The sequence below is a fragment of the Neophocaena asiaeorientalis genome, unplaced genomic scaffold (assembly GCF_003031525.2).
Source record: "Neophocaena asiaeorientalis asiaeorientalis breed wild unplaced genomic scaffold, Neophocaena_asiaeorientalis_V1.1 scaffold443, whole genome shotgun sequence".
Classification (NCBI taxonomy): Eukaryota; Metazoa; Chordata; class Mammalia; order Artiodactyla; family Phocoenidae; genus Neophocaena; species Neophocaena asiaeorientalis.
Genome location: NW_020171808.1, coordinates 981742 through 1005228, shown reverse-complemented (window position 1 = coordinate 1005228; position 23487 = coordinate 981742). Strand labels below are relative to the sequence as shown.

General features: G+C 51.8%; 3 protein-coding genes across 9 annotated transcripts in view; all 3 read right to left on the bottom strand.

Moving 5' to 3' along the window:
- Positions 1-2264, bottom strand: part of MIPEP (mitochondrial intermediate peptidase) — a 129916-nt gene extending 127652 nt beyond the window's left edge. The window contains exon 1 of the mRNA XM_024753980.1: positions 2026-2264. Coding sequence (XP_024609748.1) covers positions 2026-2163 — 138 coding nt within the window. The 5' untranslated portion in view covers positions 2164-2264. The remainder of the gene's footprint in view (positions 1-2025) is intronic.
- A 3039-nt stretch (positions 2265-5303) lies between these two features.
- Positions 5304-11567, bottom strand: C1QTNF9 (C1q and TNF related 9). Its single transcript, XM_024754089.1, has 3 exons — positions 11402-11567; positions 7521-7583; positions 5304-6076 (listed from the first exon to the last, which is right to left on the bottom strand). The coding sequence occupies exons 1-3, from the start codon at positions 11565-11567 to the stop codon at positions 5304-5306; spliced, it is 1002 nt and encodes a 333-aa protein (XP_024609857.1).
- A 7030-nt stretch (positions 11568-18597) lies between these two features.
- SPATA13 (spermatogenesis associated 13) overlaps positions 18598-23487 on the bottom strand; it is a 50206-nt gene continuing 45316 nt past the window's right edge. For 4 of the 7 annotated variants that reach the window (XM_024754375.1, XM_024754616.1, XM_024754762.1 and 1 more), the window contains one exon: positions 18598-22549. In XM_024754375.1, the coding sequence (XP_024610143.1) occupies positions 22371-22549 (179 nt within the window). In that variant the 3' untranslated portion in view covers positions 18598-22370. The other 3 variants (XR_003004447.1, XM_024754479.1, XM_024754552.1) reach the window with 3 other exon arrangements.

The following is a 23487-nucleotide window of genomic DNA, read 5'->3' as shown; positions in this document are numbered from 1 at the left end:
CAGGTTCTCCCGTGTAAATCACACAATCCTAGAGCACAAACTATCAATCACCTTTTTACAGATAAGGTAACACTTTCAGAGGTTAAACGAACATGTCTGTGGTCACTAGCAAACAGTGGGAAAGCCACAACCTCAACTTGCTCCAAGCATCCCTAAAGCCCACACGTTCTCCACGCTCGTGGACTGCAACTGGTGTTGGAAAGTCTTGCCTCTGCAGAAGGGCAGCTCCGGGGACTAGGAACCCCGCTCTTCGCCATTTTAACCAGCTGCCCAACGCAGGGCCCACCACACGCGGGAACTCACGAATGAGGCAAATGAACAGGGCCAGACGGCTGTGTAGACAGCTTTGTATCAAGAGATGCTTAACATGTCAATTGCGGGAAATACCAAGAGGCGAAGCTTTCAGGCCTGACAAGGCCCACTGTTTCTGCAAGAAGGAATGCAGGAAGTTGTTAACTTCTTTTCAAACTATATTAACGAGTTGGAGAAAATAAAGACAGGCGGCGGCAAAACAGAATGAGGACCAAAAATATACTTGGTTATTACAATGATTTAATATGACTCAATTACAGACTTTATCTTCACTTCTCAGCACACCTCCCCACACTCCTCGGGGAATTCTAAATCTCAGCCTACCAAGTTATGGTGATACCAGAAAACTACATAAGCCTTCGGGTTTCTTTTTTTAATCAAAAACCAATTCACGTATTTGAAAATCTGATATCAGCACCTAAAATTATGATGTACAAAAGAAAAATTAATAAAGCTAAAATTAGATCTATTTCATCCACCCATAACCAAGCTTACCCCTCACGTCTTTTTGCTCAGTGCCCACAGGCTGTGCTCGTCCTCACACCAGTTACGTCAGTACCAACGTTATTTACCCCCATGGAAGTTGGTGTAGCAAATTTCATTCAAAAATAATTTTAAGACGAAGAAATCTGGGCGTTAAATAAGAAAAACTCACATTATTAGCCTCACTGTAATTATATCCCACACTCACCTTTCCGAGAAAAGCAAGAGTAGAAATAATGAAAAAATTAAAAAGGCAAAAATAAAAGTAACAGTGCAAAGTGAGCAAAATCCATAAACGCAAAGTAAAGCAGGCACAGGTAAATCCCTTCCAAGCTTTCCTTCCTTTCACCTTTAATTCAGTCAATCATTCAATAATGAGTTTCAGGAGGTGGGCGGTGGAGGCGGGAAGGAGTGGGAGTTCGGGGTTAGCAGATGCAAACTATTATATACAGGATGGATAAACAACAAGGTCCTACTGTAGAGCACAGGGAACTATATTCAATATCCTGGGCTAAACCATGAACTATATTCAATATCCTGGGCTAAACCATGGAAAAGAATACGAAAAAGGATGTATATGTGTATAACTGAGTCACTTCGCTGTAGAGCAGAAATTAACACATTGTAAATCAACTCGACTTCAATAAAATAAATTTTAAAAAGGAAAAAAATAATGAGTGTCTACTGAATGCCAGACACCGAGCGGGTCGCGTGGATACGCAAACAACTAGGAACAACACAAGAAGTCAGTGATTTTCTGTGGGAAAAATCTACGGGATGGGCTGCACCGCCTTAGAGGACAACAGACTCTTCTCCAACTCGGTGTTTTAAAGGAAAAGAAACAAAGCCGAAAAGCTTGGGAAGATATTAATAACGTCACTTCGGGCATCAATGGAAAGACTAATTACACTAATTGACAGAAGCGGGTCCTGGTATCAAGACACCGAGGCCGTAGGTGAGCTCACCGCGCGGCCCGCGCCTCACTGGGGTCGGGTCTGAGCTACAGGGCTGGGAGTTCGGGGGACGCGCTCAGGACCACTGCACCTGGGGCCCTCGCTGGGCAGGTGCTGGACCCGAACCTGGGGCCGCCCCGCCCCCCGGCACCTGCCCCTCAGAGAGGGGGGGACCGCCCGCAAGGTCACCCCGGGCAAACGACACCTCCCTCCCGCGCGAGGCGGGCTCGCCGCCCGGACCCCGACGACCCCCGCCCTGGTCCCGCGGGCCGCTCACCCGGCGCTCGCCGAACAGGTCCAGGCGGCGGCCCTGGGGCTGGACGTTGAAGGCGGCGCCCACCGGGGACCAGCTGGTGCTGACCCACCGGCCCCGGAGCCCGGCCCCGAGGCCGCCCAGCCGCCGGGCGCACAGCATCGCACTGCGGCAGCCGCTCCGAGCCGCGAGGGCCCACGAAACCGGACTCCACTACCCAGCCCGCAGCTCCGCCGGAGAGCACGCCGCGTCTCCACGGCAGCGCCCGCCTCCCACGTGACCCCGCGCTTCCGGGAAAGGCAGGAGGCCGCGGGGCCAGCGCACATCTGCGTCCCCAGGGCCAGAGCGTCGCCCGCTGCTTTCCCGGGCCGCCGCGTCTAGCGCCACCGCGCGCCTGGAGGGGGAACCGCAGGACGCCCTGCCCTCCCACGTGGCCGGGCGGGTGGCAGGGTCTGCGCGGAGCCGAGCCTCGCACCCGCTGCCGGGAACACACGTGGGCGGCAGGCCGACCGCTGCCCGGCGCCCTGAACCGAGACCCATCGCCCTCCGTAGGCCTCCGCTCCAGGAGGGTGCGAGACGCAAGGCACTGCGCCCGCACGTCCCAGCCCTGCAGCCAGAGCTGTCGGTGGACCTCCATCCATCGACTGTAAACTCGCAGTGATCGATAACATAATCGACAACGCAGCTTGTTGGGGGGTGGAATCTGCCAAGCTGCAGTCACCGACGGAGGGAGTACGGGGGCGGGAGGGCAGCGGTGGAGAGGGTGAGGGATGCGGCCGGGGGGCGCCCTCCCGGTGTCCGCGAGCAGAGGCTGTGCAGCGCTCGGAGCATCCTCTGTACGGCCCGTGAGGATGACCCTGTTGGAGGACAGCGCGGAGGCTGCTGCTGGGCCTCGGCTTCGGGCGGAACCGGACGCCCCGATCCAGTCCCCCAGCGCCCAGCGCGCAGGGCATTGCGTGCCGTGCGGAAGGATGCTTCGTGTCCCTGTACCAAGGACCAGCGCTAACGGAACCTTGTATCTCACCTGAATGCGTGGGCCTGAGGTAGAGTCTGCTCCTGGGAACACCTGTTGGATGTGAGCAGCCCGGGAACCTTCTCTGAAGTTCCAGAGAGCCAGAATCGAGGGCCAACTGGGGCGGGCTTCTAACCCGCCCCTTTCCGTCCTCACAACAATTTACTGTTAAATGGAGTTTGTTTTCAGAGTAGCCTGGTGGGGAGAAAAAGCCCCAGTGATAAAAAGAGAACAATGAAAATTTAGTAAAGGCAAGCGCCAGGGTGCGCTTACTAGAAATTCTGCGTTTGTTTGTGTACATACGGTAAGTCGCGATTTCATCTTCTGCGGACTTTTTCATCAAAGATTCCAAATTATTTAAAATCCCCAAAGTCCTAACTCCGTGGCGATTAATACCGCATCGTCTGTGGCTGGTTGGTCCTTGGGGACAGCCACCCCACATCGCAGGCCTGCACGGCAGGCCCTTACACAGATGTCAAATCTGCCATGTAAAAATATTCATCAATATATGTGACAAAACTACTTCATCATATTTTTTAAAAAGGAGTTTCAAATCTGAGAGCTTTTCTTTAGCCCAGAATGGTTCCTAACCATTTTTAATGCAAACATTGAAGCGTAAAAACACCCTCAAAGGATGCTGGCTTGTGCTACGTTAACGAGGTGTCTTGTGTCTCAGGGAGCCTGGCGTAGTTAGACTTGTAAAAACTGCAGACCAGATCCACAGACAGCAGATGAGAGATAATTCCAAATGGCAGATCAGACACCTCCCCAATCAACTTTATCCTTTTGAAGTGCTTTATAACATGTTTTACATTTCATCTTATACATTTGCCCTGCAAAACAAAAAAAAAAAGAATTTTATGAAAGCTTGTATCCAATATTCTGGTCATAAACTGTACTTTTTTCCTTTATGCCTATCTCACCTATAAAGTTCTGACCCTAAACAGAAGGGAGTTAGTACACGAATTGTTTGGTCCATAACAACACCAGACTTAACACTGGGGAAAAACAGCTCGGCTTATTGCAATTGAAAGAAGCCAAAGCATAAGGACACTCTGGCTCAGTAAAGAAAATGATCAGTCCCTACAGCTGGGCCAACGTTAGGGCGCCAAGGCAAGTGGGGGACTTGGGGTGTCTCACGTGCTTCACCCGAGTCCTGGCTCTGTTGTAGAAGAAACATACATTAAGGAAAGCCAATAAAATACCTATAAACAGAAATGATTTCCACATATATCCAAAGTTTTCCAAAACCAAGTAATTTTTCACCTTTTCATCTATAGCAGTGCTTATAATGATAACTCTTATAATGATAACTCAGAAAATTCCCATTTTCCCAAGGAATGAAGATACTGTCACAACTGCGCTGACTTGGCTGACGTGTGGAGAGAACGGCTGTAAGTCCGTCAGAGTCCCAGGCTGTGGTCTGGAAGATGCTGTCGCTTGAATATGCACTGGGCTTGTCTCCTCTTGCTTCTTTATTAGTTGCTCTCAGCTGATGGAAAAGTGTATGGAGTTAACATAAGCATAGTTAACGCTTCCAGAATTTTAGGAGGGGATTATTCGCTGGAACACAGGGCAGTTCCCCTCTAGATTACTTAAATTACCTAGTACAGTGTAAATGCTATGTCAGCAGTTTCCAGGTTGGCAAATTCAAGTTTTGCTTTTTGGAACTTCCTGATTTTTTTTTTTTTCCAAATATTTTCCAACCATGGTTGGTTGAATCTGCAGATACGGAACTGTGGACACGGAGGGAAACTAAAACAGTCACGTTTGGCAAACAGTTTACTAACAACTGTTTGTTGAGTTGAATGGTGATGAAAACCCAAGATAGAAAGTGAGCAGAGTGTCCTGCAGTTTCCTGGGCTGTGCCATTGTCACCAGCCCAAACTCTTATTAGTCACAGATGGAATAAACACTTCCTTTTCTTTCCCTGGAATGTCCTCAGGAATTCAGATGGGAGATACATCATCACACAGCTCCTTCGAGCACTAAAATGATACCAAAACACTCCCCACAAGGAACGCCCGAGCAAAGGATTCTTCAGAGCACGGGAATGATGGAACATATCAAATACACTGTAATAGAGCAGAGCAGGCATTTTTACATTTACTCTTGGAAGGATAGCGAATTCTATAGACTCAGTTTTAGGAATAACTTTCCTACTTTCACCTTTTTATGGTTATGACAGTGGTGATATAATTAACGTGGTAAAATCATCAAATAATGTCTTCACCAAGCTGATTCGGGCGGATGGAGAGACAGTTATAACCGCTCCCCGCCCCCCGACCCATCACGCGCTGCTGAACAGAAGGAAGCCTGTGAACGTGGTGTCGTCGTCCTCATCCGCAAACAGGCCGTTGAACCTCTCCCCTCCCGTCACCTGCAACCACACCTCGTCCCCGAGCTTCAGTTGCAGGACGATGCCACCGGACGCCTGGTCCTCGGAGCTCATGTAACCGTCCTTGGTGTGCAGGACTTTTACCCCGTTTTTGACCAGAGACACCTGGACGTTCCTGGAGAAAACGGTGATGTGGTAGGTGAAGTAATAGACGCCGGCGACGTGGCAGGTGAATTTCCCCGTGGCCACGCTGTAGTGGCCAAACTCGTTGTACAGGATCCTGTCGAACTTGATGGGCACGTCTGACGGAGGGAACTTGCTCAGCACCGTGAGCCCCACGGTGAAGGCGCTTTTGGGCAAGACTGGCGTCTCCCCAATTTTCCCTTTTTCTCCTCGATCCCCTTTCCAGCCTCTCATTCCCCGGGCTCCGGGCTCACCCTGGGGCCCCAGGGGGCCGGCATCTCCCCTGGGACCCGGCTTTCCGGTGGGGCCCACGGGGCCAGGTAAACCGGTTGGGCCGGAAGGTCCAGTGCTGCCCTTTGGCCCTTCTGGGCCAACGGGACCCACGTCGCCCTTCTCCCCCTTCTGCCCTCGGGCGCCGGTCTCTCCTCTGAGGCCTTTCTCTCCCATGGGGCCCACAAGTCCCTTTGGCCCGTGTTTCCCTGGGGGGCCTCTTGAGCCCTGATCACCTTTGACGCCCTTTGCTTCAACGTTTCCATCGGCTCCTGGGTAGGACAAGAAAGAACGGAGGAAGAGACGATTTGTGAAACTTTGCTTGTGAAAACAACTTTGGTTTTTCTATTATTGAGCAAGTGAATGAGATAAGGCAGTGCACGGTTTCAGCATGTGCTCAGGGTTTGAAAGTTAATTTACTCCTAACTGTGCAGGTACATACACGTGCACAAAACACCCTCTACTATATCAGCATCGGGGCTCACGTTAGAAATGACAGTTATTTGGGACTTCCCTGGAGGCCCAGTGGTTAAGAGTCTGCGATTCCAATGCAGGGGGCGCGGGTTCAATCCCTGGTTGGGGAACTAAGATCCTGCATGCCGAGCGACACGGCCAAAAACAAAAGAAAGAAATGACAGCTCTCTGCCCGTCCCTGAGGGGACGCATCTTTGGAAGAGGGAAGAAGGCAGACAGCAGATTCACCAGGGCTGCTTTGGTAGCTGACGCGCAGCCCCGATGACGTGACGCCCCCCGAGAATCCCCTCACTGGAGTCAGGTGGTCCTGGGCGGGCGCTCACTGCTCGCCGCGTCTGCCGGCCTGTGCACCGCGCCAGGTGCGTGGCGCTGTCGTGGCTCCGCCTTCCCCCCTCCCCGGCGCCTCCCGCTTCCCACGCCCTGACTGGACAGCCGTGGTCCGAGCTCCGCCTCTGGAGTGAGACGCCAGGATCCAGCCCAGTCTCCACCGCTTATGCACAAGCTGATTCCCCAGCTACACCTGGTTCCTCACCTGTACGGCTGGGATAACAAATAAAATATAGGCTGTTGTATTAAGTGAGTCAACACATGGAAGGCACTTAGAACGACCCAGTGGGGCGAGAACACTGTTCGTGTTGCCGTGGTAACCATCCTCCCTCCCCCTCGGGCGACAGCTGCCAGCATCCTCCCTGCCTCCAGGGCCCGGCTCAAGGGCCACCTTCTGCTGCAGTGCCACCCCGGGCGCTGAGTCAGAATCCAGCATCCCTCCTCAGGGCCCAGCGCTAAATCAGGCTTCAGTAAACCATGGAGCGCGGGCCACGTCCAGCCTCCACCTGTTTTTGACAGCCCACAAGCTAAGAACAGTTGACACTTTTAAATGGTCACAAATCGTGTTCTGAGATGCGTGACAATTATGTAAAATTCAGGTTTCACTGGAACGCAGCCCCACTTACTAAGGCATCCTCTACGCAGCTTTTCCCTATGACGGCAGAGCTGAGTAGTTGTGACCGAGACCCCGTGGCCCGCAAAGCTGAAAATATTTACTAGCTGGCCCTTTATGGAAAGTTTGCCCATCTCTGCAGTGAACCCTGAGCTTCTGGAGAGAAGGACCGTGTGGCCTTTATCGCTGGAGCATCCTTGGAGCCTCCTAAGGGACTTGTCCTTGGTAAGCACTTAATAATTCCTATCCTATCATTGACGGCTCCGGCTGCGGACACAGCAGGACGGAAAGCCATCTCTGACCTGGCTCTCCTTTCTCTCCGGTCGTCCCGTCCGTCCCTGGGCCACCAGGATGTCCTGGTTCTCCTGATGGAAAATGAGAAAATAGGCAGAAGTTAAAATTCTAGCTCCAGTTTCCCTCGATGTGGGTCCCAGTCAGCGACGGAGGGTCCCGGGGAGCCCCAGCCTGACCCGCACACCCCACCCCTCCCAGACCTGCGGGGGGAGGGCAGGCAGGGGCAAGCAGCAAGGGTGCTGAGTGCGCCAAGAAGCGGGTTGTGCAGTGGACTGGTGGGCTTCCCAAGCAGCCGGCTCGATGATGATCACGATTGCATGTTTCTCACGTGACAAGGACTTGGGGGGGTGGCTTTGTCATTTGTGCTCCTTTTCCATCACTCTGTGGGGGGTGGAGTGGAAGTACTAGCCTCCTATGAAAGCACAGATGACCATGGTTACACCACACTACTTGGCATGGGAGAGAGGGTTCCAGAAGGATCTCTCTAGCGCCTTACAGTGGTGGTCAAGGTGCCGTGGAGACCCACTGGGACGTCAGGCCATGAGGTTCTGCTGCACGCAGGAGTCCTGATGCTCAGAACAGGCTGCCCCAAGCACCAGCATCCTATGTTATGTCCACACACGTATGTTTGTAAGCTATGTACAGGTCATGTTCTAAAAACATGTTCATTATAAAACATACACACGGGACCTCCCTGGTGGCACAGTGGTTAAGAATCCGCCTGCCAATGCAGGGGACACGGGTTCGAGCCCTGGTCCGGGAAGATCCCACGTGCTGCGGAGCAACGAAGTCTGTGCGCCACAACTACTGAGCCCACGAGCCACAACTACTGAAGCCCACGCGCCTGGAGTCCGTGCTCTGCAACAAGAGAAGCCACCGCAATGAGAAGCCTGCACGCCGCAATGAAGAGCAGCCCCCGCTTGCCGCAACTAGAGAAAGCCTACACGCAGAAATGAAGGCCCAATGCAGCTAAAAATAAATAAATTAATAAAATAAAATAAAACATACACGCAAATACATTTGAAAACGGCAAGACAAAGATTAAGTTAATTTTTAGTGTGAGAAATGTGACATAATATCCTTCTAAGAAACATGCGTGTTGTATATAATCTAAATAAACTATATATGTAGCGTGCAAGTCTTAAGGAAGTATGTGAAACTTGAAAGAACGGGGACCATGGAGGAAGAAGGAGAGAGAATGAGTAGCGGAGAGGTAGAGAAATTTGGTGTTGGATACAGGAGCATCTGTCTTCCTTCTCTCTCCATCTATCTTCTTCTGTGTGTATAGAATATGTTATAACGAGCGTTTTAAATTAAACCTCCCAAATTTGGAGATAGACCACCCAGCGCACACATGCGCCCTTAAGCCGGAGAGACAGGATGAGCGCCAGACGGGGGCTGTGACCTGGCTCCCACCCGCGCCCTTGGCCTGCAGAAATGTTGCCTCGGCTCTGGAGCAAAGGGGACTCAGACGTCTGTAGAGAAAGCAAGGCTGTGAGCCCGCAGTTTGAGTCACGGAGACGGATGCGACACTTCCACCGAGAAGAGTGTAAAGGAGAAGCCGGGGAGGCTGCCCGGCGCTGCACAAGCGCTGAGGTTCCCTGGGCGGCGGGCGCCTCCGAGGAACCGGGTGAGAAAACTGCGGCCGCGGAGAGCACGTGCCCCAGCCCCGGGGGTGCAGGCAGCGAGTGCACCGTCCACTCCGAGGGGTGATACAGGAGGCCCACAAAGAGCCTCCCAGGAGAAAGGCCAGCGTCGGGCCGTCACGCTTGGAGGGCCGCGGAGTCAGGTTCCGACAGCATCATCTGAGCGATGCCTTCCCGCGCTTCTCCCGGCCCAGCCTGGTGGATCCAAGGCGGTCCTCGCAGTGAGAAGGGGCGGGGTGGGGGGGAGGGATCTCAAAGACACAGGGTATCCTGTGCGCGTGTGCGGGCACACGCACGCACGTGTACGCACATGTACACATACACGTACACACGTGATACCAGCGGGAGGATAAGGGATGGATTTCAATAAGATGGACGGTTTGCCGTTCACTTGGACAGGACCTTTCACTCCCCAGAATGAGACGGGCCTAATGTCCCAAAGCGGCGTGGACTTACTGGAGGTGTTGTTATCCGGTAGGAGAGCCCAGCGCCGAGTGCAGGGCGGGGCTTGGTGAGAAGGGACACTGCCCCTGGTGACCCTCCGCCCCATCCAGCCTACTCAGTAAGCGCTAGACCACAAACGCCCTGAGCAGGGAAACACCTACAAACACCTGGAATGTCACACATCTGTGCAGCAGACTTCCCACGCTGAGTGATCCTTGTTTCTCCAAATCTTAAAGGCTTTTTCAAAATCCATATTCTAACAGCACTTACTGGCAAAGCATTAATTTCAGTCCATCCTGAAACTGCTTTCTGTATATTATGCCACTTTAATATTGCCAGAGGCATATCTAATTCCCTGGTATAATCAAGAAATATCAAAAGAGGCTTCTAAATGTGTATCATTAAGTTTGGTGAGGCTCTCATACGACGTACCGAGAAAAATGACAGCGGCTTGTGTTCACGAGTCCTGAAATGCCTTACTTAATTGGTGTGCATCTTCCTATGAGTCTGTGATACCCTTGGGACATCCACAGTCAGGACAAGGGCACGTCAATGAACGTAAATGTAAATTCACCTGCCCACAGTCGTAATAATTTCCGGGTTGCGGGGGCAGACGTCTTGACAGATCTGACTGACGTTCATCATTGTTTTTTCCTTCTAATGCACATTTGAAGAATTCACATTAATAGAAATGGCAGCTCTGCCCTTCTCAGGATTCTTTACTGCTTTGCATTATCAAGTTCACCTTCAACCATCAGGTTTTTTGCGGGAGTATTTTCAGCACCCATCTCTTTGTGATAGTTCAACGGCATAATCTGAGAACCCCCTGGTCCAGGCACACTTAGTGCAAAACATCCCAACACGCTGAAGGTCAGTGAACGCGGGAGGGTCCCGGCCAGCCTGCTCACACTGTGGGCCACCACTCTTCCCACGGGACATGGCCCAGGCCTCAAATGACACATGTGTATCTGCACACCGACCAAGTGAGGCCATTCACACGGATTCATATAGCAAGCGTTTTAAAACCTCAATTTTTTCTTCACCTAAATTTATCTTTTAAGAGGTCACTAGAAGTTTTGATGTTTTCTTCCTGCACCCAGATGGGTCCTCTGCTTACATCTTAGGTGTAGGACCCTATGGTCAGACCAGGGCTCAAGAACCCCATTCAGAAATCAAGCCTACAGGTTTTTGTCATGGAAACCACTCACACATCCTGGCTTTTGGGACTGTCCCTCCCAGAGGCTGGATCCTGTCCCCAAGTCCCCAAACCGTGGGGAGGTCCCGGGACACAGCACAGATACCCGAGGAGCGGCTGTGTGGCTCCAGGACCCTTCCTGTTCTCTGGCGTTCTGCACCGCCTGCCTCACGGCAAGGCCTGCACCGTGCTGGGTGCTCTCTGCCAGAGACCTATCCGTCGGATGTCTCTCTAGGACCCGGTGCCAAAGATCCCTCATACCTGTCGCCTGAGGCAGAAAGATCTATGACATCACAAGCTCCTGAAAACGGCCCTGTAGTATCGGAGATGGTGGCCAGCAGACAGGCAGCCCCACTCAGTGGGAAAGCCCACGAGGACAGGGGTCCTCATGGCTCGTGCTGCCCTGTACCCCACACCCAGTCTGGATCTGGCCGGAGCAGGCTCTCCATCGGTGTCTTCTGGGCAATGGATGGATGGATGGATGGATGGATGGATAGATGGATGGATGGATGGAGAGGGGAGAGCACACAGGCAATGAATGAATGAAGGAGGTGAAAGGAAGGGGGATGAGCGGGGGGCAGCTGCAGGCACAGGTGGTGGGTACCTGCGTCCCCCTTGTCGCCCTTTGCTCCATCACGTCCATCTCTCCCGGGCAATCCATTGTGACCCGGGTTCCCGGGGACGCCAGGGTGGCCCTGCCTGCAGGTGTCCTGTGAGCTCACCATCCCTGCGCAGACCCCGGAGACGAACAGGAGCCACCAGATCCTCATGGCTCAGATGACAGAGCTGAACGGAAAGACAGAAACAGACTGAAGGGAGAAACTCTCATCGCCGGGGCCACGGACAAAGCCTCTGCTCTTTGCAGTGGCCCAGCTTGGACAGCACAGTCAGGGCGGGTCGGGGGGCAGCTGGGAGCAGACTGGCCGCTCACAATCGAAGGACACTGTCCTTGGAAGGGCGCGTGTGACTGGGGAGACTCTAATGGTGGGCGATCCGGGAGAGAGCCACGTTCCAAGTCAGGAAACCCCCGCTGACTGTTTCGCTTTGGGCAAAGAAACTCCAACTGGCCGTTTCACTTTGGGCAAACCCCTCCTTGCAGCCAGAGGAGAGATTAATGCTCCCCTCACAGGGCTACTGTAAAAACCAAATTGGAGCGCACTGTGCATGAAAGCACATTTTGAACAGTAAAGCAAACATGGAATTAGCATTTGCTCCAGCAATCCCACTTCTGGGCATACACGCAAAAGAACCGAGGGCAGGGACTCCCGCAGATATTTCTACGCCCGTGTTCACAGCAGCAATGCTGTCCACAATCGCTAAAAGGTGGAAGCAACCCACGTGTCCATCGATGCATGAATGGATAAACAAAATGTGGTCCACCCACATGATGGACATGAGTCAGCCTTAAAAAGGAGGGAAATTCTGACACAGGCTACAACATGGGTGAACCTTAAAGACACTGTGCTCAGTGAGCTAGGCCAGTCACAAGTGGACAAATGCTGTGTGATTCCACTTACATGAGGTACTGAGAATAGTCAAATTCAGAGACAGAGAGTAGAAAAGTTGGTTCCAGAACCACTGCAATAAGGTGAAGATCAGAAACAAATTGAGTCACACAAATTTCTTGGTTTCCAGGTCATATCAAAGTTGTGTTTAATACCATACCGTAGTCCATTAAGTGCGCATAGCCTTATGTTGAAAAACAATGTACATACCTTAAGTTTAAAAATACTTTATTGCTGAAAAACGCTAACCATTGTCTGAGGCTTCAGCAGTAGCGGTTGTAACATCAAAGATCACAGATCATCAGAACAAATGTAAGGGTGATGAAAAAGTTTGAAATATTGTGAGAATTGCCCAAATGGAACGCAGAGAGACAAAGCGAGCAAACGCCTAATGTAGGGCTGCCACAAATGTTTAGTTTGTGACAAAACGCGCTGTCTTGAAGCACAATAAAGCAACGTGTGCCTATATGCATAGTAACAAAGACTAGGAGCAGATATATCCAAACGCACGTGGTGGCTTCGGAATGGTGAGGTTATGGGAGCTTATCTTTTTTTAAAATGCTTTTTTACAGTGCCTATAAAACTATTTCTACGTATACATTTTTAAGACCCAGCTAGACTGTCATCCAGAGGGTCCCATCGCCGTCATGTGGAAGCCTCCACGAGCCTCAGGGTGCAGCTTGATGCAAATAGAAGTATCTGGGGACGGAAGGACAGATGTTTCCCTTTAAAATCACAAAGTTACGCCATTTCAGGAAATTGACTTGAGTTTTCTTAGAGCCAAATTCCATAAATAACCTACACCTTCCTCCTCTGTTTAACTCAGAAGTGACTGGTCCTAGTCAAATCTAACGTGCACAGACCAGCCTCTGCAGGGGCTCTAGATTTTTCCCTTTTAATTGTTTCAAAATGTGTTACGATTATTCCAGTAATAAAAAGGATCAGGAGCTCCTACAGGTGTCAAATTGGGATAAACTCCATTTTGCTCTCCAGCCAGAGGAGAGCTGAGATAAAAGCAAACATCCGTCCTTCTGTGATTCTTTCCCTGGTTCTGCACACCTGACATGGGTGGAGATGTATCACCCCAGGCCCTGCAGATAGACAAACTTCAACAAAGGATCATGAACAAAGGAACATGCTTTGCTCCCAAAGAAGCAGTGAGATAAGCTGTGGCACCATCTCTAAAGAAAAAATTTTTCAAGAAGGACATGATGGTTTGCACAAGGAATAGAGTGGAAATTACATTCATGTGTTATCTTCCAAAATAAAAAGTTCCATTTGCATTTCTCACAAAGCCTCTGGCTGGCTCCTCAATGTTTAATTCCTACTTCTGGTGTTTCTCCAGAGTGCACTGGAGCTAGGACGCCGTCTGTCTCCCATCCTTCCCTCCCCGGCTTCCACCTTCCCTCTTGTCTTCTCTGGATCACTGCCCCCCCTGCCCTGCCCCTTCTCCACGCAGCACCTAGACTAGCGTCACTTACAGGTAACAGCTTGAAGAGAGCAACTGCATCTTCCTACCTTCTTATTCTCAGCACTCACAGTCAGATATCTGTTGAGTGGTTGAATGAATGAATGACAGTGAATAAATAAATGAATGAATGAATAAATAAATATTATCCTGGTTCCAACCACATGCAAATCTTCACCAGGGAGGTGGCTGGATGTTACCATCCAGGTGGCTGGATGTTACCATCATTAGTGGTAACAGAAATGTTGGTTGGCACGTGGCTGCCCACAATAGACTCATTTCCCAGCCACCCCTGCAGCCCAGGTATCACCGTGAAACTAGATTTTGGCCAGTGGGAAGTGGGTAAAAGTGACACGTGCACCTGATGGGCCAGGACCTTCACGGGAAGGGGTGCGCCCTCCCTCATGAACTGGAGGGCAACACTTTGGGGACAGAGAAATCCTGGTCTCTGATGACAGCACAGACCAGCCCTGCCCTCCCAGCCCATCTTTGACATGAGAGAGAAACACACGTGCTGCTAACCTACCCAAGCCTGTTATTTAGGTTCCCTCCTGGAGCTAACCTAAGTTTTGATGGATGCAAGGCTTCAGCTGTCAAAGGGTGCGTGCTCAACCAAAGTGAGGAGGGTTTGACATCTGTAGTCAGTCAGCCCAACAAAGTTGCTGAGGACCCACTGGGTCAAAAACCCTTCAGGTGATACATTAAAAATCCCACAGCAGGCCCTGCCTTAGAGCAATACAGTCCATGTGAACGCAAAGAGAATGGACACAGTCCTTCTGTTGAATGTCAAGTCGGGGGGGAAAGAGGGACCCTGGGAAGCCCCTGTGACCCCACAAACCTGACATACGGAAATGGTTAGGGGCAGAGGGATACAGACTGCAAATGGCTTTGGAGTCACTGTTTGTTAGACCCAAATAAAATAGGTTCTTACTTCCTATTTCGGGGTTGTGTCTCCTATGGTTGGCCTACATTCTCCTTCACTACTGAATTTCTTTCTGAAAGGTTACTCAGGGCCCCTCCTGATTAATTTTCTCCAAGGACGTGTTGTCCCTAATTCACGGCCAAGATTAAAGGTTTCTACTCTTCATCATTCTTACTTGCCCAAATACAGAGATTTAATAAAGACCTGCCAGAACCCAGCTGAGCAATCTTTACTGGCTCTCCAAACCTCTAGCCTCTAAAGGTTGCAAAAAATGCAAGGGATGAGTGAACCCAGCATCCCTCCCAGACGTGACAGTCCAAGAACCTAAATCTCCAAATTGCCTTCATTGAATACATTTTCTTCCACTTTCTCTATACTTTGTACATATGTATTTCTTCTTCAACATATGCTGAAGGCCTTGTTTTAAACTACACTGGGTAAGTTAGTATTGCCACGAATATACAAATGTATGTGTTAACATCTGTGCGAAATAATCCATGGGCTTCTCTAGAAAGCTCTCTAGAAAGGTCTGCTAATTCTCATGATTTATGCTACGGTTTCATCCCTCCTCGCAGCCAGTCTGCAGAGTTCTAGCAGAAGAACTTCAAAATCTGCCTCCGCCTCTTGTTTAGCCTCTGAAGAATGTATTTCAGAACTGGCTTAACCCCTCTCCTACCCAAAGCCCTGTAGACAGATACCTACTTAAGCGGGATTATCACACACCAGTAATACAAGAGCTGCTTTAGGACTCTGATGCCTTAAACTGAATTTAAAGAAATTGTTTCCTAAGGCTCTTACCTGAACCCCAGGGCTGCAGGCGGCACGCAGGTGCGATGCAAACAAGGAATCAGGAGCAAACTAAATAAAAATCACACCTTCCTGCCACACAATTCCCTAGTGGATGGATCTGCAAAACAGCAGGAAGGGGAGGGAACAAGTAAGCACAAGGTGTCCTGGAAGAACTTCAAAAGTTGAGGCAACACTTGAGCCAGGGGCATCTTCCAGCAACACCACTTAGTTCAGCCAATTGAGCTCCTTCTTTCCGTCCTTTTAATTTTATTTTTCGATTTATTTTAATTATTATTTTTAACAACTTTATTGGAGTATAATTGCATTACAATGGTGTGTTAGCTTCTGCTTTATAACAAAGTGAATCAGCTATACATATACATACATCCCCATGTCCCTTCCTACCCTCCCTATGCCGCCCCTCTAGGTGGTCACAAAGCACCGAGCTGATCTCCCTGTGCTATGCGGCTGCTTCCCACTCGCTAGCTATTTTACATTTGGTAGTGTATATATGTCCGTGCCACTCTCTCACTTAGTCCCAGCTTCCCCTCCCGCTCCCCATGTCCTCAAGTCCATTCTCTACCTCTGTGTCTTTATTCCTGTCCTGCCCCTAGGTTCTTCAGAACCTTTTTTTTTTTTAGATTCCATATATATGCGTTAACATACGGTATTCGTTTTTCTCTTTCTGACTTACTTCACTCTGTATGACAGACTCTCGGTAGCGAGAGAAGGTGAGGCAGCTTCCAGGTGGGTCTGGAGGGAGGAGTCCCCCCGGCAGGTGTTTCCCCTTAGACTGACGTTTGTGCCTTTGCTTCCTCTCCGCGATCAATCACGAGCTAATAGGATCAAACTGAAGACGATGCTGTTAGGCCTCGATCGGATCCCGGACCCTTAGAACTGACATCACTTAACTAGATCTCTCTGACTCTGTGTAGCTCCTTTTAGTGTAGGCGTTCGACTGCCTAGGAGTTTAATGCCTGTTCTCTCTCTCTCTCTCTCTCTCTCTCTCTCTCTCTCTCTCACACACACACACACACACACACACACACACGGCACTAAGAAAAACATGGTGCAACTATTTTTTCAATCCCATGTGATCACTGATTCTTATCTTCTCCCATCAGTGTCTATTAACATTGATTTCTGACTTAAAAATAGCATCGAGAGAACAAATGCACCCAATACTGTTTCTCACAGAACCAACTCTGAGAGCCAAGCTGGAATGCAGAGGCCCCAGGGAGAGTGGGGTGCAGGGAGAGACCCCCTGAACAGAGGTAAATCCCCTACCCTCACTGTGCCTCAGTTTCCTTCTCTGTATGGCAGGCAAAACAGTACCAGCATCACAGGGCAGTGGCGGGGTTTAATTACGTCACAGGTTAAGGACCTGGCCTCTTGACGCCTAACTCCGCCCAGACACCTGGGTCCTTCCTCTGGGGCAGGCGCGTGGGCAGCATTCGGCCCTGCGGACAGTCTCTTCCTTCTGCCCTCCTGTCCCCTTCCCCACCCCGGGCCGCTTCCCCCTTCTCTGCCTCGCTCAGGGCTGAGGCAGGGGCCCCAGGTGCACCTTCACCCCCAGCTGCCTGCTCTCTGCTCAGCCCTCCCCCATCTGCATCCCAGCCCCGTGCTTCCACCGGGTGGTCCAGACAGTCACAGACCCACCCTCCACGCCATCCCTTCCTGTATTCGATTATGGCAGCAGCGCCCAGCACCCACCCAGGTGATGACGGGCACCTGCATCCTCGCCGAGCATCCTGACAGCGGCCTTCTCTCCTTTCTCATTGTCTCTTTGCTGGATTCTGTCTCGCCAGTCATCCCCCAGCCTCTGGTTTTAAGTCCGCCTTTTCTCTGCCCCTGGAGCAGCTCTCCTCGCCTAGACTCTGCCCGGTACAACCCAGCGCCCCGGCCCGCAGCCCTGAGATGGACCTTCCACCATTGGTGTCTCAACTCCCATCGCACTTGGATCCCAGCAGCTCACCCAGGGCTGCTCGGGGCTCCCCTTCAGGGGTCTGCGTGGGCCCTGCCTCCTGCCCCAACCCCCCCCAGAAAGGCCCCCATCCCTGAAGTCCTTCTAGAACTCAAATGTTTACAATGCACGTTGCGTTCTAGTAATGCTCTACGTGCTCGTCCCCCTGGAGCACACGCCCCATGGGAGGATCGCCCGTTTCACCGTCTGTCTGGTGCCCGGTGGGACAGTGGCTCCCGGGCTGGGCCATCTCCCCGGAATCCCTCTGAGGACGGCCCTACCCTCAGCCCTCTCCTCCCTCCACGGGGTGCCCTCCTGAGCTGCGAGAACTGCCCTCCGAGGGGGGGTTAGGTTCCAGAGCTTCCACACCCCTGGCCCCTTAAGCAAAGCCCCTTCAGTCCAGCCCAAGGAGGGGAGCCGAAGGCCGTTATGAGTAAACAACTGAGCAGGGGCGCTGCGGCAACCTTCGTGGGGATGCTTTCCTGATGACGGTCACAGCAACAATGGGCTATTTGCTTAACTTTGCGGAGCTGTTAATTAGGGAAGGAAATTCTTATTCAGCCCACTCACCAAGGCTAAGTGAGTGGGGCCACCTGCGGATCTGGAACCACCGGGAAGGGCCCGCATCTGCCTCGTGCCCCCGGGAGCCAGAGCTGTGCTTCTCACTCCAGTTTTGGCTTTGCCAGTCTCATTCCGATATTTGGTGGCTTCTTTCAAGTTGAGCGGCCGCTCTCTGTTCCCCTCAGGGCCTTCCTTCTCCTGCACCCACCCCAGCAGTTTTCATCAGTTCATTAATGGATGATTTTTTTGCTGAAAAGAAATCTGTCAGTGTCCAGGCAGGGAAGGAGCTGCAAATCCTAGAAAGCCTCCTAGCACTCACTCTCCATTTAAAATATATGTTACTCAGTGCAGCACTATTTACAATAGCCAAGATATGGAAGCAGCCTAAATATCCATCAACAGATGAATGGATAAAGAAGATGTGGTGTGTATATATATATGTTACACACACACACACACACACACACACACACACACACACACACACACTCCAATGCATTACTACAGCCAGTTTGGCAAATTAACTTTAATATACAGATACAAAACAACAAATATAGATTCACAGCATTTACAAGAAATCATTCAAATCACATTTTACAAAAACTTCAGAGAAAATACGTATCACGTTACAGCGATCTTGTACAACCCAATCCAGCTGTCAACAGCCGCTCCATCAGTCTGGAAGCTGTCACTCGACCTATACAGACAACGTCACCTTGATGCAGGGGAGTTAGCACTGAGGGAACAGGTCACCAAAAGCCTTGCGAAGCAGGTAAGTCAAACACTGTGGACGCTAATACTTACAAAAAGAGACCGACTGGTAAATTACAGAATCAGTTACAGTATTTTCTAAATTCAAGTGTCAGATACCTAATAAACAACTGAAGACAGTAATGTTAAGTTTGTTGTTACTAAATATGCATCCGATATTTATGCTCCTGGGTTTGTTTGTTTTCTTCAAGATCACAGTTTCCACTTATTATTTTCCGAATCTTTTGGACTCCACCTTCGCTGCATCCATCCCGAGAAGGGCAGCACCTGCCAGGTGAAACTTTAACAGGGAGGACTTGCGGGCTAAGCTTATTACAGGGACCACTGCTTTGGGGCAGTCTGGCCTTCTCGATGTGTGCCTGGCATCCCTGGCCTGTGAGCCACATTTATCCACGCTTGTTGGCACCGGACTGTGAGGGACACGTCTGTTTCTCCTCTCCTCAACAAAATATCACACCGTGATTTCTTCCCTAACTCAGGTGGTCGGGTTTTTCTATCCTGGCTTGGTGACTAAGTTGATCTGCACTGAGGAGAGATTCCCAACCGATAAAATGCCGGCGCGTGGCTTTTACAAAAGACTTCTATTGTGAAACAGGTTTTGAATTAAACGTACTTTTGCTCTGTGTCTAGACAACAGCAATGTAGGATTGAGGGGATTTTCTGAACAGGCATGGAGCTCAGTCCTCGTATTACGAATAAAAAGGCACGACGATATTCAGAAGGAGTGTGGAGATGGGGGTGAAATGTTTTCAACTACAAAATCAGGTCTACGGCAGGGGGTGGGAAGAGATCAGATGTACCGAGAACAAGAGACACAGGTGTCCCAGGAAAGCCCTGGCAAATCCCCGCCACTCTTCTTCCAGTTTGCAGGCCAAAGACAAAGAATGCCATTTCTCCAGGACTCCACAGGTATTCTGTTGTGCGACTGCTTACAATCTACTGCAAGGTTGCTATACACGTTAGGCATCATCAAAAACCGAGAAGGCTGCTTTGGACCTGAGGCCATTTCAAAGGTCTTTCAACAGAGCTGGCAAACTCTGAAACATGATAGAGTAAGTGAAATTCATCAAAATGTTACGCCATTTTTTTTTTGGGGGGGGGGGGGGCGTGGTCCACCGATACCAGGCAGTGTAGTGTTAAAAAGAGAAAAAGACAGACAGAGAAAGCGAGATTCCCAGTGAAATTCATACACAACCTGTACAGGCAGTCTCTTCGTTTTTTCTCTTTTTCTCTCCAAGTGGAACATGCGAGAAATCAAGAAGGAAGTTCAGGGCTTCCCTGGTGGCGCAGTGGTTGGGGGTCCGCCTGCCGATGCAGGGGACACGGGTTCGTGCCCCGGTCCGGGTGGATCCCACATGCCGCAGAGCGGCTGGGCCCGTGAGCCATGGCCGCTGAGCCTGCACGTCCGGAGCCTGTGCTCCGCAACGGGAGAGGCCACAACAGTAAGAGGCCCGCGTACCGCAAAAAAAAAAGAAGGAAGTTCTGCAAATGTAAAAACAGAACACCGAGCCATCTACCCTGTAGAGAACACAGGCATTTGCTAATAAACCCAAGCTAGACACACAGATTTAAAGAGGACAAAGGACGTTCTATCCTTTTAAACGCGTTTTAGCAGTTTTCAAATCACCTGGAAATCCAAGCAGGAGCCACCTAGGATGGACATCTGACCAAGGGACTGTCACCACATGCCCTGGTGTCCATGCTTCCTGCTCCTCTGTTGGGAAGCTTGAGGGGAGGAAGGGGGAGCCAGGAGTCAGGGCTCGGCCGAGAGACAGACCAGGGCTGCCGACAGTACGTCCAGCCCTTTGTCCCTGTGCTCTGGACAACGGGGGTGGGGGGGAGATGGGGGCCCTCTGGGTGCTTCTGCACTGGAGGTGAGTCCTCACTGGAAATATAACATGAGCAACTGATTTTCTTTACTTCCTCAAAGTAATTCTATTAAAAAAAAAAAAAAAAAAGCAACCCAACTGTTCACAACTGCCGTATAAACAAACAACTCTGTTTAGCACAGAGGCCCGACAATGCTTGCTGAGGCGGCCCACGAAAAGCATATTAAGCATGGTATTCAAAATGTATCATTATGTCTTGTTAGTAAAAAGGTCAGTTATATAAATGCAACGGAAATTGAGAAGTCTATTCAGAAAGGAAACACACACACACACGCGGACCCACGGCACCTCCCGAGGAACTTCCTCACAGAAGCGGCTTCCGTGCCGGGACCTGGGCCCCGATGTCCACAGAGGCAGCACCGCCTGGGTCCCCCCGCCCCCCGGGAACAGCTCTGGGTGTGAGGAGGAGGGGGCCCACACCTGGAGTCTCAGGTGTCCCCTCTGTTAGGACCACACAGGTGTGTTTATTCTCAAGCAGGGACTGGGTAGAAAAGAGAACTTTTGAGGTTTCAACACCAAAAAGAGGTTCCCGAGTAGAAAACCACAAGACATGTAACAGGACCCCCGCCCGGCGCATGAGGTCAATGGAAAGGTGTCTCTCTGGCAGGGCCTGTTTCCTCCCGGCACGTTTAAAAGCCATTTTCATCAAAATTTACCATCGAGAAAAGGCAAGGAGGTTGCTGCCGACCGGCGTCAGCCGCGTGGCCTTCGCTAGAGCGGGCTGCTCTCTCCGAGTCTGGATCTATTTCGTGAGGTCTCTTCCATACGGAACCGATCTTCAGAAACCTGTCGACATGCTAATCATGGCACGGCTGGCACTACTGCTCGGGGGCGTGGGACAAAGTTGGCTTCAAACATGGAGGAAGCAGGACCCTTGGGCCTCGTGGTTTTCAGTGGAAGAAGGTACGTGTCATTGTCCCTTGATCGGCGAGGACAGAGGCAGAGGGAGGAACAGGCACACGGATGCTCTAAGGACACGTTTCAACTGGGAGGTCTGCACGTTCACTTCGTTCTCAAACGAAATGAAACCGGTTTTCCCACTGGAAGTGCACACGCGTGAAGTTTCTCAGGTTTCTGCTCGGGGAGGGGCACACGGGCGGGGACAAGTGTACACAGCCAGCAGCGGGCTCCCTGCCCCGAGAGCAACGGCGTCTTTGGAGCGCGTGGGCCTCTGTGCACCGCGGGCCCCGGACCACGTGCGCAGGAGCCTGCGGGAGAGGCCGGCCCACCATTTGGCGACTGCGTGGATGAGGAAGACGCCAGGGGACCCCAGGGCCCCGACGGGGCTGCGGTCACCGCCCGCCACCCCGTGACCCCGGCACTCCCCTCCCCTTCAAGACCGAAGGCAAAGTGGCCCTGCCCACCCTCCTCGGGGAGCCCCTCCCGGGGCCTGGACTGCAGCTCGTCCTCGGCGATGCTCCCGGCTCCCCGCCCAGCATCTCCAGAGCCCACTCCGATGCCCCGGCGCCGGCCGCCTCGGTGGGCTCACGGCGGGGAGCGGTCCAGGGGACACTGGAGCTGTGCGTCATGACCCCCCTCCCTCCCGAGAAGGCAGCTGGGCCTCTGCGACCGCAGGCGAGGCCAGGTCCTCCTCACTGCGTCCCCGGGAGAGGTTTTCAGCACCGGATCCCTGTGCCACATGCGGAGCAGACTCCTTGGACGGGGCCCAGGAGGGGCACGGGGGCCCCCCTTCCCGGTCCCCGCGTCACTTCCTGAAGGGGGTGAGCTTGTTGAAGGTGTGCCAGAACAGCGACGGCTTCCTCTTGGGCTCCGCCAGGGCGAACACCTGCTGCTGCGGCAGGCTGGCGGGCACGGTGACGTGGCGCTGGTGGACCGGCCGCAGGCTCTGGAGTGGGGGGGCCGAGGGGCATCCTCCACCGTAGCCTGGTGCAGGGGTGGGGAGGGCAGAGGGCCACAGACTCAGCGCCGGCCGCAGCCCGAAGGGAAAAGCAAGTGCCGGGCCCCACGCCCCAGGCCGACCCTCCCGTCACCTCCCCCAGAGGGGCCCCGAACGGCCATCCTGACACACTCAGACCCTGTGCGCCGATCGGGACACAGACTACCGCCCTGAATCCTCACTTAAAACCCTCCCAGGACAGTACCGTGACAGCCAAGTGACCGGGAAGGAAACAGAAACCCAGGGCCACTGTGTAAATTTCACCGGCAGGACTGGATCTGGACGTCTGTGTGGGATGAGAAGCAGTGGAGTGCTTTCTATGAGAGCCTGGAGCTCACACTGCTCGCCACTTACGGGATGCAATGATTTGGTTCCTCTGAGCCTCAGTTTTCCAATGTCTAAGACGGGGTAACGGTGCCCACTGGGTTGTTATGAGAATTAAATGAGTGAATGTAAGTAACGTGCCTAGAGTAGGGCCCTGACACCTCATCGAATCAACCAACACTGTTTCTTTGCAGCTGGCATATAAAACCTGTGCACAGGCGGTCAGAAAGCTGTGTTAAATTAGCTACAAGACCACGCGCTGACTGTGAAAGTCAGCATGGAGACAGGAGAGAGTGGGAGTTTGGGAAGAAGAGAGGCCTCCGTCCACAATCCCTCCCTGCCCCTGACCTGCCACAAGGCTCTCCTCCTCTTCCAGGGCGGCAGAGAGGATGACATGGGAGAACTCATGGAAAGTGCAGGACAGGTGACCCCCAGAAGCATGAGAGCTCCTTCGAACTAGCTGCCTGGCCGCTGAGCCAGTGATCCTTGGAAGATATGGACGGGAACTAGTGGATCCCAATAAACTGGTATTTACCAGTCACCTGCCTTCCAAAGTGGAGATGCAAGAAATACTTAAAATTAGATTTTCTGCCTTGAAGAG

Coding starts and splice junctions, on each gene's coding strand:
- C1QTNF9 (XM_024754089.1), bottom strand. CDS start 11,567: ATGAGGATCTGGTGGCTCCTGTTCGTCTCCGGGGTCTGCGCAGGGATG. Junction 7,584..11,401: donor GGGCGACAAGGGGGACGCAG/GTACCCACCACC, acceptor ATTTTCCATCAG/GAGAACCAGGACATCCTGGT. Junction 6,077..7,520: donor CGGAGAGAAAGGAGAGCCAG/GTCAGAGATGGC, acceptor TGTCCTACCCAG/GAGCCGATGGAAACGTTGAA.